The sequence below is a fragment of the Microtus pennsylvanicus genome, chromosome 1 (assembly GCF_037038515.1).
Source record: "Microtus pennsylvanicus isolate mMicPen1 chromosome 1, mMicPen1.hap1, whole genome shotgun sequence".
In the NCBI taxonomy this organism is placed as follows: Eukaryota; Metazoa; Chordata; class Mammalia; order Rodentia; family Cricetidae; genus Microtus; species Microtus pennsylvanicus.
The window spans coordinates 184,632,709-184,648,400 of record NC_134579.1 but is presented as its reverse complement, the minus strand read 5'-3'; the positions used below and the strand labels follow the sequence as shown (position 1 = coordinate 184,648,400).

Here is a 15,692-nt window from a genome sequence, read left to right as displayed (position 1 = left end):
CCATACAAACATGAGATTCAATTTTTTACCTTTTTAGTACCATGTCTTTCTGTATTCTACCATGCTGTCCACAATGACAACAATGGACTAAATCTCTGAACTGTAAGCCAGCCCAATTAAATGCTACTTATAAGAGTTACTGTGGTCATACTGTCTCTTCATAGCAATAAAGTCGTAACTAAGACAGAGGAGATTCCCGGGAATTTCCATATTACGGGAACCTTAAAATCCCTATAAGCAAGTAAAAAGTCAGGGCAGGCAAAGTGGCCATCTGCCATCCCAGTACTTGCGAGGCAAATTCAAGGGATGTGTGGAACAAGCTGGCTAGTTAGGCTAAATGATCAGTGAGCTCTGGTTTCATGTGACAGAACCGGCATGAATAAATAAAGTACAGGGCATTGAGGATGTCACCCTCTGTCAATTCCTGTCTTTCCCCAGACATGGGCACACATGCACACACACCATCACATATAGGTGGGCATACCTTTGAGATCAAACATCAACACTCACACTCATCTATATACACATGCACAAAGTCAGTCCAAGCAACAACCTAAGCAGGCATAATTCCATGAAGCCTTTTGGGGAGTGCTCAGATACTGTGATCCATTACATTATGATTTATTAATGTGTGTTTTCCTCTGAGAATTTTACAAGGAAAGAAAAATTGGACATTCTACATGTCAAATTTCTCTTTAGAGAGTCGTAGTGCTTCCAAAGTAGCGAAGAACTCTTACATTAATTATAATGATGCAATTATTTTTCATTATGGTAAAGTATACACAACATGAAATGTATTTTAAAGCATATGGTTCAGTTACATTTAGTACATTCATCCTCTAGTTCCAGCTGTACAGCTTTTCAATCAAAATCTGACTGAATCTGTTTCCCTCTGGGAAATGTATTTCACTTTTTAATTTGGTGCTTCTAAAGGAGAATATATTCATGGAAAAAACTAATCAAATCTTCTCTTTTTTAAAAATTAGGAAAATGTTGAGAGATTAAATGACTTTCTTAAAATCACATTGGTAGTTAAGACAGCATACATCTTAGTCGGGTTTCCTATTTCTGAGGACAGGTTATTTGGTATTTCAAGAAACTTCCTTTGTTTTAATTTCTGTTCCTGTTCAGATTATTTAATAATCTAAAAAGTATATGTTGACATTTTTAATAGAAGAGTTTAAGATTCAAGTAAGCATCTTGGACTGAGGATATAGCGCAGTCAGTAAAATGTTTGCATAGCAAGCTTGAGGGCTGAGTTCTACCCTGAGATTCTAGGTAAGAGAGCTGGGCCTGGAGCCTAGAATCCAGATCGAAGGAAATGGAGATGGACCCTGGTCCTCATCAGAGAGCCTATTTGGTAAGCTCCAGGCCAAAAAAGAGACCTTGTCTCAAGGACAGTGATACAGAGGTGATTGTTTGGCTTCCACACACATGTGCATGCCCTTCGGTCTACCCATGTCCATACACATATGCATAAAATACGCACCTGTGCTTGACTTATGACTTTATCATCATGATTTTCTTATGACAACTTTCCTTGTAATAACTCTAATCATACGATTCTCTTCTTAGGTCTATTTAAGGTCATGGCGGATAAAACTCCGTACCTTACAGTGGAAGAAATCACAAGAACCATTCATATTGGACCTACGAGACGAGGACATCCTTGCTTTTATCACCTGAAGGATATAAAAGTAGAGAATCTTACCATAAAGCAGGGTGAGCCAATAAGGCTCAACTCAATTGAAGAGATTGACGGAGAAGTACTGGTGAATTGCGGTGTGGTAAGGAATCATCAGAGTCATTCATTCACTTTGCCATTGTCACAAGAAGGAGAGTTCTATGAGTGTGAGGATGAACATATTTATACCCTAAAAGAAATTGTTGAATGGAAGATTCCTAAGAACAGAACACGAACTGTGAAACTTACAAATTTCTCAAATAAGTGGGACTCGCCCAATCCATTCCCTGAAGACTTTCATGGAACTGTGATTCTCAAGCCTGTTTATGAAATCCAAGGAGTGCTGAAATGTAAGTATACACTGAGAATGACGTTCTGGGTGAGTGAGCATGGTGGGCCTTTGAGTAGAACCTCACAATGGAATTAGAAACTTAAGAATGAGACTCTGTCCCTGTCATTCATTAAGTCTCTTAGATTCCACATCTGTACTTAAGAAACCCACAGATAGATCTGCCTTAAGCTAATTAAATAGTAAGTATGCAGGTTATATTATAAACTGTATAATGCCATCCAAGCACAGGATACTGTAACTATCAGCTATAGGTAGACTAAAATGTTTGTTCTTTTTTTATTGGTTATTAGGAGTTAATTCTTAGAATGATTATCCAAAAGCAGTTTTCTTGTTTTTTTTTTTTTTAAACCATGACAACTTTTTTTTTTTTTAAATCCCTGTCTGTTATAACTGGTCACAATTTCTTTTAACATAGATTTTCTGACTTAAAGAAGTTGATGTGGTAAATCAATTTTCACACTGGTATATTCCTATAAGCAATCTTCACTGAGCTTCTTATGTTTTAAAACTATCTGCAAAAAGCATTGCCATTCCAAAAATCTTAATATATTAAGAAATTTTCAAGCTTATGGTATGTAAATGGGGCAATTAATAGATTACATACTTCTGAATTGGTTTTAGACAAGCCTGATAGCATGCCCAATAACCCTGGCTTTTCTGGAGGCTGAGGAAAGAGAATGGCAAGTTCAGGCCTGCCTAGATGACAGAGAGTTCAAGACCATCCTGGTCAAATTAGCAAGACTCTGTCTCAAATTTTAAAAAAAGGAGCACAGAATATAGATGAGGACAATTGCTTAACATATGTGAGGTCCAAGGCTCAATTTCATTCAAAATAGGAGCCTTGGGGGAGTTGGGTTTGCCCTCATAGAGTTGTTTCGAAAGTGAAATGAAATAGTACTAAAGATCACTAAAGAACTTAAGATCACTAATCAATTAAAATTCAATCAATTGATTTTGAACTACAAGTATAGAAATAGTTTGTGTGATTTGATTTTATAAAATATTGAGACCACTGCAAATTTTAGAACTCACATTAGCGTTCTGTTAGTTGCCCCAAAGCAAGCAACTGAGATGGGTGACTGAGTTTTTCTTACTGTTCATAAACAATAGATAACATTTTCTCATTTTCAAATCAGTGATTTTTTCTAAAATTATCGTCTTCTACCTATCACCTGCTTGCAAGTGAGAGCAAACCCAGAACTCAAACTTATGGACCAAGAGGTTAGAACTTTTAAATCTTTGGATTAGGAATCAAGGGCTCTTAGTTGGATGGAAGGTAGTCAAATGATGCAAGAACCAACTTAAAGATTCACTGCAAAGACAACTTTTCAGAAAGTGGATAAGTGCGGGGACATTCAACACAGCTGCGTAAACAGAGATAAATGTAAGAATATACATGGCAGGTGTGTGTGTGTGTGTGTGTGTGTGTGTGTGTGTGTGTGTGTGTGTGATCATTCACGGAAGGCCATGAAATCTATCCAAAGAGATAAACTTGAGATTTATTCTAGTCAAGAAAGATTGTTAAGCAGGGAGAGGCAGAACATCGAAGCATAATAATTCCAGTGGGAAATTCAGCTGGATTACAATTCTGTTCAATGGACACAGCAATGGGAAAGACAGAAAACATAGACGGACTTAGTATGTGCAAGGTGTACCATAAACAGGGTCTAGACGTCTATTGGATGGGAACTTGGTCAATAGATCAAACTCTTCTCAGCCTTTGATTTCGTGTGCTGGGTGAATGCATATGCATTTACTAAATATGAGCAGCCAAAGAGCAGGATTTGTTAAAATAATTGTTTAGGTAGATTTAATTAGAGGTTTCTTCTAACCAAGAAACAACTTTTGGTTAAACAACATTCATGAAATGTTTTAGCCCTGTTTCTACTGTTTACTAGAATTAAATTTTCTTGTTCCTTGTACTGGGTCACTTTTTTGGAAAAAATTTTAATGTTACTTCTTAACTGTATTGGCAGCTCAGAATATATACTGCATGAGACTAGCTTGCATGTATACAGACTACAGAACATTTCATGAAAGCAAAGAATGGGAACCTGCCCTAAGTACCCCATTAAAAAACCTTTTGTGTTATAGGTATTTTCCCTAAATATGATGAGGAAATGATGCTTTCACTCATTACAGTTTTCTTTTGTAATTTTTTTTTTTACATCGAAGTCAGATACTTCTTGAACTCAAGAGATATTGCACGGTTGCTTTTGCCCTGCCTGGGTATCAGTCTAAAACCCTGAGGCTTGAGTGCTTTTATTCCCCCAAAGTGACAGGAAAAAAAATTTGTCTTGGAGAGATAGAATATTTAATAGTCATCTTAGAGGAATATGGAAAGTCATGGGACACTAAAGGACTATAAATACTGATTTTTCTGAAGAAAAAAAGAAAATGGCAAGTTACTAAAACAGAGGAATACAATATTTTACTCTTATAGATCAACTATATGTTACTAATGTGACAATTTATATATCCCAGAGGAAGGAAAAGCAACAAAAACGATGAGGCTGTTCTCAACATCTGGGTCATAACCCCCTTTGGATGTCAGATGAATATTTCACAGGGATTGGCACCCATCAGAAAAGAGGTTCTACTTTATGATTCATAATGCAGCAAAATTGTAGATATGAAGTAGCAGTGAAAATAATTTTATGGTTAGGGGTCACCACAACATGAAGAACTGTATTATCATAGAACTGTAATGTCATAGCATTAAGAAGGTTGAGAACCTCTATGTTAAAGGGGAAACATGTTCCTGGTTTCTGGTTAAAATTCAGTTCTAGGCCTAGTATCTTCCTGGCTATCAGACACACTCAGAGATTGATCCAAGTGTTACTACATTCTCAGGATAAGTAAATACCCCAAACCTGTAACTCTTGGTCTCATATAAATCATTTCAATATGTGTGTTTTAGTTAGGGTTTTTGTTGATGTGAAGAGACACCATGTCCATGGTAACTCTTATAAAGAAAAACATTTTATTGGGGTGTATCACTAAGAGTTCAGAGGTTTAGTCTATTATCATCATGGCAAGAAGCAAGGCAGTATGCTAGCTGAGGATCCACAAGCAACAGGAAGAGGTCTGGAGCACTGGGCTTGGCTTGAGCATATATGAGACCTCAAAATCCACCTTCAGAAGGACACATTTCTTTCAACAAGGTTATTCCTACTCTAAAAAAATCTACACCTCCTAATAGTACCATTCCTTATGAACATATGGGGGCCAACCACATTCAAAACACCACAACGTTTTTCTGGTTTTTTTTAAATATGAAATTAATGTGATTGGGCACATGGAAGAAGGCTCAATATTTATGAATAAAAATTGAGTCATTTAAGTTTTCTTTCTAAAAAATAGAGGTCTTGAATATTGACCTTGTTAATGTTATGTTTTGATGCATGGGTTAATAGCTAGTTCCTTCTTAATTAAAAAAATTCAGTATCAAAAGATGCCTTTCTAATGAAGTCATTTACATGAAAGCTTAATGCTGCCCAAACCTTGGGGGCTCAGTCTTCAAAAAATTATATAGAGACATCTCCTTTTGCCATAGCAGATGGTTGAATCCATGAGGTAAAATGGAGACTCAGAAAGTTCTGGATGCTGCATTTCCAGTAACAGCTGAAAAGGAGGAAAACACTTTCATCTGCAGTTTCCTAAGGCCTTAGGCTAAGCCACGCTGTTTCACTTCTTCCTGTTGTTTAATTATAAAAATCAAAATGCTGAATAACACCTAAGAAAGATGTGACAAAGTTACATGCGAACCTTATGACTTTGACTATTCTCAAATTTCCCCTACACTCCCCTCCCCTGCTCCGAGGTAATTCATTTTTAGTATCTTCTTCCCTGCTTTCTGGTATTTGCCTTCCTATTCCCAAATATTAGGACCATTAGTGGTTTTCAAGTCATGGACCATTTTAGATAGTAATAATTAACATTTTTTTTTTGGTCATGGATCCTCTTTTTTTTTTGTTGTTGTTGTTGTTTTCTTTTTAGCCTTATTTCCCATTTTCAAACTCTCAATGCATGGTGTCAGGTCTCAACACCAGTATTTTTGTTAATATAATGCTGACCCAAGTAGTTTATGATGAGTATAATTCCTTTCCTGTCATGATGACCTTGTTGTTTTGGCTTGGATTTTTTTTTCAGTCCTTTCCCAGATCTCCAAAATATCTGTGGAAAGGAAGGAAAAAGGAAAGGGAATTTCCCAGAGTGAAGCTATTAGTAGTTCTCTGTGTGGTGTGATTTTCCCCTGAGGGCATGAGCTCTGGAGTTCCCCCATCCTTTCACTCCAGCCTTTAGCTGCTGCCATAGACTATTAAGTAGGGGCTTCCATTACAACCATCCCGACAGTGTCTTCCTCTGCCTTGTATTGGCTGAAAGCTGTTTCTATAATCAAATAAGGAAAACCCTCTTCCTTCCTTGTCTTAGAGTCCTGGCAAGGCCCATCCTCCACATGAACCCTCAGATCAGTAAAGAAACTGCAGGTGTGACAACCTTTTATCCCCCATCCCACGCACATGGCTGGCAGTTTAGCCACTATATAATTCTAGGTGGACAACAGTTTTCTAAATCAAACACCTTTGCATAGAGTAGTTAACATCCATTTCACTTATTTCATTACTGTTAACACAAATATCAAAAGGCAATCAGAAGAAGGAAAATATTTCTTTAGGTACCTATTTGTTTTTAGATTACCAAATACTAAGATTTTTTTATTAGTATCCTTTAGAGAAATATATGCATGTACATATATACATATCCACATATATAGTTGGTCAATATATGTAGTATTGTTTATTTATTTATTTAAAAGAATTGACTTTTTCACATGTGGAGTTGATAGTAAGTTCTTATCCTGTAGGGTGGAATCTCAGATGTGAGTTAATGCTGTAATTTGAGGCAGAATTTCTTATTTCTAGGAAACCTTTTGTCTAAGACCTTTAACTGAGTCCAGGTATTATTTGCATAGACATGGCATCTTCACCGCCAACCTTAGGTTAGTGCTTAATGAAGCAGGATTTCTAGCCTAATCCTGTTTACATGTAAAAATAGTCATCATGAGGCTGCATAGGGAAACCCCGTCTTAAAAACAAACAAAACAAAAAACCCCAAAAACCAATGGAAAAATATAGGGAACTATATCATCTAGTATAAAATACTTTTATGACACATTTTCTTGACATTTGATAAAAAAAAGAACAAAGCATGAAAGGTAAAATGGTGTAAATAAAAATAACAAGCACACATATCTTCATTTTTAAATGACCCGATTTCTCAATGAGGGTCATGGGATATTTTATTGAAATATCAATTTATAACAATTCTATAATATTATTTCTTTGATGTTTAAAAATATGAACATGTATTAACTGGGCATAGTGGTGGCCACTGTTTTTTAAAATGTGCATTGGTGTTCTGCCTGCATGAGGGTGTTGGGTACCGGGGAACTGGAGCTACAGACTGCTACGAGCTTCCGTGTGGGTACCCACTTTTAATCTAAATTTTTGTGAGGCATAGGGAGACAGATCTCTGTGAGTCTGAGGCCAAGCTGGTCTACATAGTGAGTTCCAGGATAACCAGAGTTACATAGTGAGACACTGTTTCAAAAAACCCAAATATAAACAAACGAACAAATAAGTAAAATAAATTTTAAAAATCTTAAAAATTAAGTAAATAAAACATGAACATGAAAAGTTAGAGGTGACTATCTAGAAAATTCCAGAGTATGACCTTTGTTCACTTGAAATAAATTTGAATAATTTTTTTAAAAAAATCACAAAACAAGTACCAAGAAAATTTAGGTTAAAATGGTTGAGCTAGAAACCAAATTTTAATGTAAGAGTCTGAAATAATTCAGAACTGAGAAATCACCAGTTAGACTCATAACTGAGGTGGAATAAAGAGTATTATCCATTCCAAGAATGTAACAAAAGTATTCACTGGCTGATATATGGGGAGGGAATTTATAGAACTGCTTTTATGATAAAGCAAATATGTAGCCTTAAAAGGCAACTGACAGAGAAATCAAGCTTACAAAGTGAAACCTCCCAATGGGTAAGTAACCAACCTTCCTATTAAATAACAATCAGGAGAAATATAAGCAGGAGGGAACCAACCATTGCTGGGACTTATGAGAAGAACTTGCTTCACGTAGCATTCCCTGCTTTCATGTTCTCAGTAAGACCATCCAAACAAATGTTCAGTTTTCTACAAGTGAAAATTATGTATCCAAGGAAACATGCATTGCCCAACACCAACCAAGATTAAATGTAATTGTTTGTTTTCTCTTGAAAGACACTTTTGAGTGGGGTTCTCAAAACTCAGACTGAGATAACAGGGCCTCTCTGGTGGGCCATGCATAAAGGCCTCTAAATAACATTTGCCTTTGCCTGAAAAAAACAAGGAGGGGTGTGTGTGAAACAACTCAGGTGCACAGAGAGGAACAAGTCTTGGTTTCTTGGAGAAAATGGAATCAAATTGTTTTTCATAACAGCTCCCTTCAGATAACCTGATAACATACCTGGCCAGAATAATTCATATTTACCCAGAAGGAAAATTTGGAAAGTCTAAACTACAATTGTCAAGTACATATTGCTTCTTCTCCTTCAGTCTAGTTTCAAACTAGAAAATTTGCAACAAATACCTCCAGGAATGCCTCTCATGCCGAGTTACTGCTGCCTTCTCTGTCTATCATTTTGAAGTCAAAGACAGCGCTTCAGCAAGTGACATTTTCTAACTTAGCTTACATTCTTTCTCTATCCTTTTTATCAGGGGAGAAGATTGCACTTTTCCTATTGTAAAATAACAAATGCTTGTTAAAAGAACTCATAACACACACACTCATACACACACATACACACACACATATACACACATGCACATGCAAGTGCATACACATGTAAACACCCAGAACTCTATTTTACAAAATGTAATTGGGTAATCAAAGTGATTTATAAATTTATTTAAAATGTGATTTTTCTACTCCCACTATGGATATTTTAAATAAAAGCATATGCTGTTTTCTGAGAAAAATGAAAGAGCAGGAGAGATCTGGAGCCAATTCTTTGCTGTAACAGTACTTACATAGGAATAGTTATATCTACTCCACATTTAAAACATAGGATACTAAGTTTTGTTTATTTGCTTAGCCTTGGTGATCTGCCTGCTAAAAACAGAAGGTTTCAATTTATAACAAAGAATTCACAGTATCTTGTGTTCATGTTATTTGAACAGGATATTCCTAGACGAAGATTTCAGATATGTATTGTCTTCAGTGTTTCCCATTAAATGAATTTTGGAAAGCATTCTCCTGCTACTTCTAACACTTCTTCTGTTCCCCATTTTCTCTTCTTCCTAGGGTTCCCATGTCATGACACATCTTTTGTAACTGTCCCACAGTTCTTGTCTTCTCTGTTTCATTCTTTTCAACCTTCTTTGCCTTTACTTTAGGACATTTTATTAGCTTATCTTCTAACTTCTCTATTCTTTGCTTGGCAGTATCTAGTCTATTATGTAATTCATCTTTGTTTCTGTCCCAGTTGCTTTTATCCCCAGAACTCCCACATCTCTTCTGTATTACCCAGTTTTTTCTTCAATGCTTCTCTTTGCCTACTGACCATTCACTAAATACTTGGTCAGATATTCCAAACTCTTCCATGTTTGAATTTGGTTTGTTTCCTGAATTATGGTTTCTTGATAATGAGGGTCTCGTGAGCTCAAGCTGTCTTGAAGATACCATGAATTCCTGTGTTGAAGGGAGCTGCTGGTTTGTCCTGGCCACCCAGAACTGAAATAATCACACAGAAACCATATTATTAAACCACTGCTTAGGCCATTAGCTCTAGCTTCTTATTGGCTAATTCTTATATAACTTAACCATTTCTGTTAATCTGTTTTGCCATGTGGCTGTGGCTTACCAGCTAAAGTTCCAAAATCTGTTTCTGGTGGAGCTCCATGGCTTCCCTCTGACTCCACAAAAAAGCAACAACCAACTGACCAAGCAAACAAATAAGAACACTGACTTACAGTAACTAGAGATAGGGGAAAACAATATAAATTTATGAAAATGTTTATACAACTTGTATCAGAATGAAGCCAGAATATATGCTGTTATGAAATCATTTTGAATTCAAGAATATTAATAGCAATACTTTCGGGTAAACTAAGTATTATGTAATTGAGAACAATTAAAAACTATGTACACATTGTTTTAAGTGACTCCGAAGTCTCAAATAGTTCTTAGAATCCCGAGTCACTTGTTCTCAGTGATACAGCTGTTGTGTATCCACCATCTTGCCACATGTGTTCTTTGACTTTGACCCACCCTATAACTCCAGTTCTATTTAGGTAAAATATATGGTGGGAAAAAAAAGTTAATTTTGACATTTGAAAAAAAAATCTGTCTTTTATGCCATACTTACTTTTTTGTGTTTTTTTTTGTTGTTGTTGTTTTGGTTTTTTTGTCATGTGTTGTTAAGCCATATAGGATAAAATTAGTGTTAAGAGCTGTGCTTGGGGCCTTATAAGTGAGCTTCACCTGAATTACCAAACTGGTTTCTGTAATGATTTGCTTACAATCCCTGGATCTCAAAATTAAGACAAATCAAACAATGATAAGATGCACACCTATTTATTTGTATTTATATTCATATTCATATATATGATACATGTCATAATACAAATGTATAATTGCAAGCCTGAGTAGCATTTGAGGCAGGAGAGTGATGGCCATTTGTAGTAGTAAGGAGGAAGTGGTTTTTGGTAATGTTTATAGGGTATGAGGGATTAGATAACATCTATTTCTTAAGCTAAACATGTTGGCTTATGTATCATTTTTATCATAAAATTTCAAAGCTGAAAAGTCTCACATAAACAAAAGTATATCATGATTATTTTAGTTTCTTTATCCCCTTCTAATTGAAATTTATCTCTGGTTCCAGGAGACCATTTCACAGAAAGCTCTTTGAACAAAATGTCAGTTGTCTTTTCCTTTTCATTTTCAGTTCAAAAGGACATAGTCCGGCTTCTCCCCAGTTTAGACGTTGAAGTCAAAGACATTACTGACTCTTCTGATGCTAACTGGTTTCTTCAGCTACTGTCTACCGAAGATCTTTTGGAAATGACCAGCAAAGAGTTTCCTATAGTAGCTGAAGTCATCGAAGTAGTTCAAGGGAATCAGCTGCCTCAGAGTATTCTACAGCCTGGGCAAACAATTATTATCCACAAAAAGTATCAGGCTTCGAGGATCCTAGCTTCAGAAATTCGAAGCAATTTCCCTAAAAGACACTTCTTGATTCCTAGTAGCTACAAAGGCAAGTTCAAAAGGAGACCCCGGGAGTTCCCAACGGCCTATGACCTGCAGATATCTAAGACTGAGAAGGAAACTCTCCATGTGGTAGCCACCAAAGCCTTCCATACACTTCACAAGGAACTGTCCTCTGTGTCTGTTGGGGACCAGTTTCTAGTGCATCACTCAGAAACCACAGAAGTTGTCTTTGAGGGAACAAGAAAAGTGAACGTTCTGGCCTGTGAAAAAATCCTCAGTAAGTCCTACGAGGCAGCCCAGCTTCCTCTGTACATGGAAGGAGGTTTTGTAGAGGTGATTCATGATAAGAAACAGTACCAGATTTCAGAGCTCTGTACACAGTTCCGCTGGCCCTTCAATGTAAAGGTGTCTGTGAGAGATCTCTTCATGAAAGATGACATTTTGGCCGCTACCCCAGGACTGCAGTTAGAGGAGGATATCACAGACTCTTACCTACTTGTTAGTGACTTTGCCAACCCCGGAGAATGTTGGGAAATTCCCATGAGCAGACTGAATATGACTGTTCAGTTAATTAGTAGTAGTAATTTGTCTATGGATACAGGACCAATTCAAGTTAGGACTCTGGTAGAAGAGATCACAGAAGAACAATATTACATGATGAGGAGGTACGAAAGTTCTCCCTCACATCCCCCGCCTCGTCCTCCCAAGAACCCCTCAGCAGAGGAGATGAAGTTAACCTTGCTCAGCTTAGCAGAAGAAAGAACAATAGATCTGCCCAAGTCTCCGAAGGTAAGACATCACGGATTTTTCTTGTCTAGACAATGAGTTTCGAGTTGCTTCTGAGTTTGCTTTTTACTTGCTTTCCTTTCTTTCTTTTGTACCGATTTGAAAGAAGCCTGTCTGATGCCTGTTAGATGAATGAACATCAGCAGAGGAGAAAGCTGTTGCAGCAGTTTGTGCTTAGAGATTTCACCAGTAGAAGTAGCATGAAATCTGTATGGAGTTAGAAATAGAAGTGATGACATTTGGTCACGGCTGCGCAACATTGCCATTCCAATTGACAACTGAACATGTTTAATAAGAGACCTCAGAAAGAATTTCCTTTGATTTTGGAAGTGTGGTTCATTTTTCTTAGGTAGAATTCTCTTAATACTTCACCCAGAAAATGAGCATACAATAAACTCCCATCTTCTGGTGGGGGTGGGGAAGGAGTAGGAGTTTACTAGTAACATGCATCTCTAACACATGCCTTCGTTTTGTTTTGTGTGCAGAAAGATGTAAAAATATCTTGGCAGAACTATGTGTGAGAATGTGAGCATCTGCCCACATAATGCCTCTTGGAATTGTAATCTTTAGCAGTTCTACTGAAAAATAAAATCAATAAACCTACAGGCACCATGGGATCTCTATGGAACTGGCAAATCCACAACCGCTTGAGATGTTAGACAGTAGTCCAATATTATTTCTACTTGATCTTGATTCTTAACCACTGCCTGCTGACTACTTGAACTAAGCTTGCCCCCACCTAGGGCATACATGTTTGTGTGTGTGTGTGTGGCAGAGGTTCTATGGTTTATGGAAGGGGAGTGTGTTCTGTCCCAACAGATTGCTAGAAGTACAAGAAAAACAAAACAATTGGTAAAAGAGATACTATCTATTCTTGCCTCATCTTTAGGAGCGATAGTAGCACTGGGCATCAAGACTTGTATATAGATGTAGATGTGCTTGTGGTTGTATATAACAAAGACTGTTCTACTTGTATGCTAAAGGAATTCTTAAGGATTACTAAACTCATTTTCTCTACCAGAGGGAAAAAAGATAAAACCAGCAAAAATTTCCTTTTGGGAAAACTATTTTTTTAAAAAAATGACCAAATAAAACAGTTCCAAAATAATATTGATTAGCTAAAGTAAATGGTTTGTTTGATTTTCAGACTTAGTGTATATTTCTCACTGAGTTTCAAAGATACTATCACTGGTGGTCAAAGTGTAAGTCTAGAATTCCTAGGTTCTTGGCATCTTATTTCAAGAATAAGGCCAAAAATTCACATATTTGCAAATACCAAGAAAGCAATGTTCAAAGCAAAGCCATAGAACAGATCTCTGTCCAGTTCTCACGTGAATTTATGGTGTTGAAATCTGAGCCTCACTCTGAACAATGACGGTTTGTGTTGTAAGGAACTGCTTGTTCGTCCTGGCTGCCCAGAACCAAAATAATCACACAGAAACTGTATTAATTAAATCACTGCTTGGCCCATTAGCTCTAGCTTTTATTGGCTAACTCTTACATCTTAATTTAACCCAATTCTATTAATCTGCATATCAACCATGATGTCGTGGCCTACCAGCAAAGTTTCAACACATCTATCTCCATCTACAGATTCATGGAGTCCCTCTGACTCCACCATTCCTTCTTTCTTCCAGCATTCAGTCCAGTCCTCCCCACCTACCTAAGTTCTGCCCTATCAACAGGCCAAGGCAATTTCTTTATTTGTTAATAATAATCACGGAACACAGAGGGGACGCCCACATTATGTTTGGAGTTGGTGAAGAGTTGTCAATATGTTATAAAGTTCTGGAACTATTTTTATTTGAGGAGCAAGAATTGAGGGGCAGCTTAAATTTGAAAGACTAAACTGTATTAATTAAACCACTCCTTGGCCATTAGCTCAATCTTCTTATTGGCTAACTCTTACATCTTAATTTAATTCATTTCTAGTATTTTATATTTTACCACAAGTCTGTGGCCTACCAGCAAGGCTGCAGCATGCCTGTCTCCGGTGGTGGCTCCATGGCTTCTCTCCAGTTCTGCCCTTCTTTCTCCCAGCATCCTGGTTAGTTTTCTCTGCCTAACTCTGTTCCCCTATAGCTCTGCTATAGGCCCAAAGCAGTTCCTTTATTCATTAATGGTAATCACAGGATACAGAGGGGAATCTCACATCATTGGTTGAGTTGAAGGGCGGGCATATTTGATGCAGTAATATTGTGACAGACTTTATATGACAGAAAGAGAAAAAAGGTTAGAGCAGAAAACAGGGATGATGGGTGAAGGGTGATGTTGGTAGATGACTCATCAAACCATTGAGAAGAAAATACAATTTCTTGTTTCAGTTAATTCCATAAATTGTCATGTGGGTAGAAACAAAGCATTGTTATTTTCTCTGAAATCTCTTAAAATCATCACTGATGTTACCATTTACCCGTATTCAGAGGTACTGGTCTCCTCATTTTCAGTAATTTTTACCCACCATGGAGACGGGGGTTTTCTCAGTGGATTGTAGATGGAACATAGCAGATCAGTCACTTTCTGTGTGATATACCCAGAAGTGTTAAAAACCAACGGTTTCTTATTGTCCCTGTGTCACTCTTCCATGTCTTTTCTATTCCATGGGATAACTGCATTAATGCTTTTCTTTCATGTATGCTTTTGAAATAATTGGTTTTAAGAGTTTTTAATGCTTAACATTAGGGAGCAGCCATTTAAAACAACCCTCTAAGTCTTGGGGTTTTACATGGGATACTGCTTTAAATTTGAAGAACAATTTGTGAGGGTTATTCAGAGTTTAAATATTAAGACTCATTTAACTTACTAAAATGCCTTTTTATATGCACAGAAAAGAGTACTAGATGCTTCGTTACGTGGCTTTACTTTTGCTTTCCTAATGGGTCATTAACTTTACTAGATCATTTCTTGCATTGCTAAACAACAGGGCAGATGTATAGGTAGGCTAAAAGTAAGATTCTACAATGTATTAAACATTAGTAAAATCCAACTGTGGCAGGCATTTGTGGTCAGTTAGGAACACTATGAGTTCATCTAAGATGTTTCTAAATTAAGAATATATGGGGACATCTCATAAGAACTAGGTGAATTAAATAATTCTTTGCCATGATAAGATTACCAAGTATTCTCTTGTTTTGGCAATACCTCAACAAGGACAAATGAAACAGCAATAGAAACTTGAAGACTATGATTTAAGTACAGGCAGAAGCATATGAAAAGACACTGGATATCAAGATCAACTACATCAAGTAGTTTTACATGGATTTTATCATTTGCTATTGTAGTCTGAAGCTGCTCATTCATTTCCCAAAATAGTTACATAGAAACTATATTGATTAAATCACTGCTTAGGTGTGTTTCTAGCTAGCTCTTACATCTTAAACAAACCTATTTCTATTATTTTATATTTTACTATGAGGCTCGTGGCCTACCAGCAAGGTTCCAGCTGGCAGCTTGAGTCTTTTCCCTCTGGCAGCTACATGGTGTCTCATTGACTCTGCCCTCTTTGTCCCAGTATTCAGTTTAGTTTTTCCGCCTAGCTCTATTCTTCTCTGCTGCAGGCCAAAGCAGATTTTTTATTCATTAGCCAAACATATTCACAG

General features: G+C 36.9%; 1 protein-coding gene across 1 annotated transcript in view; it reads left to right on the top strand.

Annotated features, from left to right (window-relative positions):
- Themis (thymocyte selection associated) overlaps window positions 1-15,692 on the top strand; it is a 187,381-nt gene that overhangs the window by 80,028 nt on the left and 91,661 nt on the right. Inside the window, exons 3-4 of the mRNA XM_075946736.1 lie at window positions 1,576-2,034; window positions 11,045-12,096. Of these exons, the coding sequence (XP_075802851.1) occupies window positions 1,576-2,034; window positions 11,045-12,096 (1,511 nt within the window). The remainder of the gene's footprint in view (window positions 1-1,575; window positions 2,035-11,044; window positions 12,097-15,692) is intronic.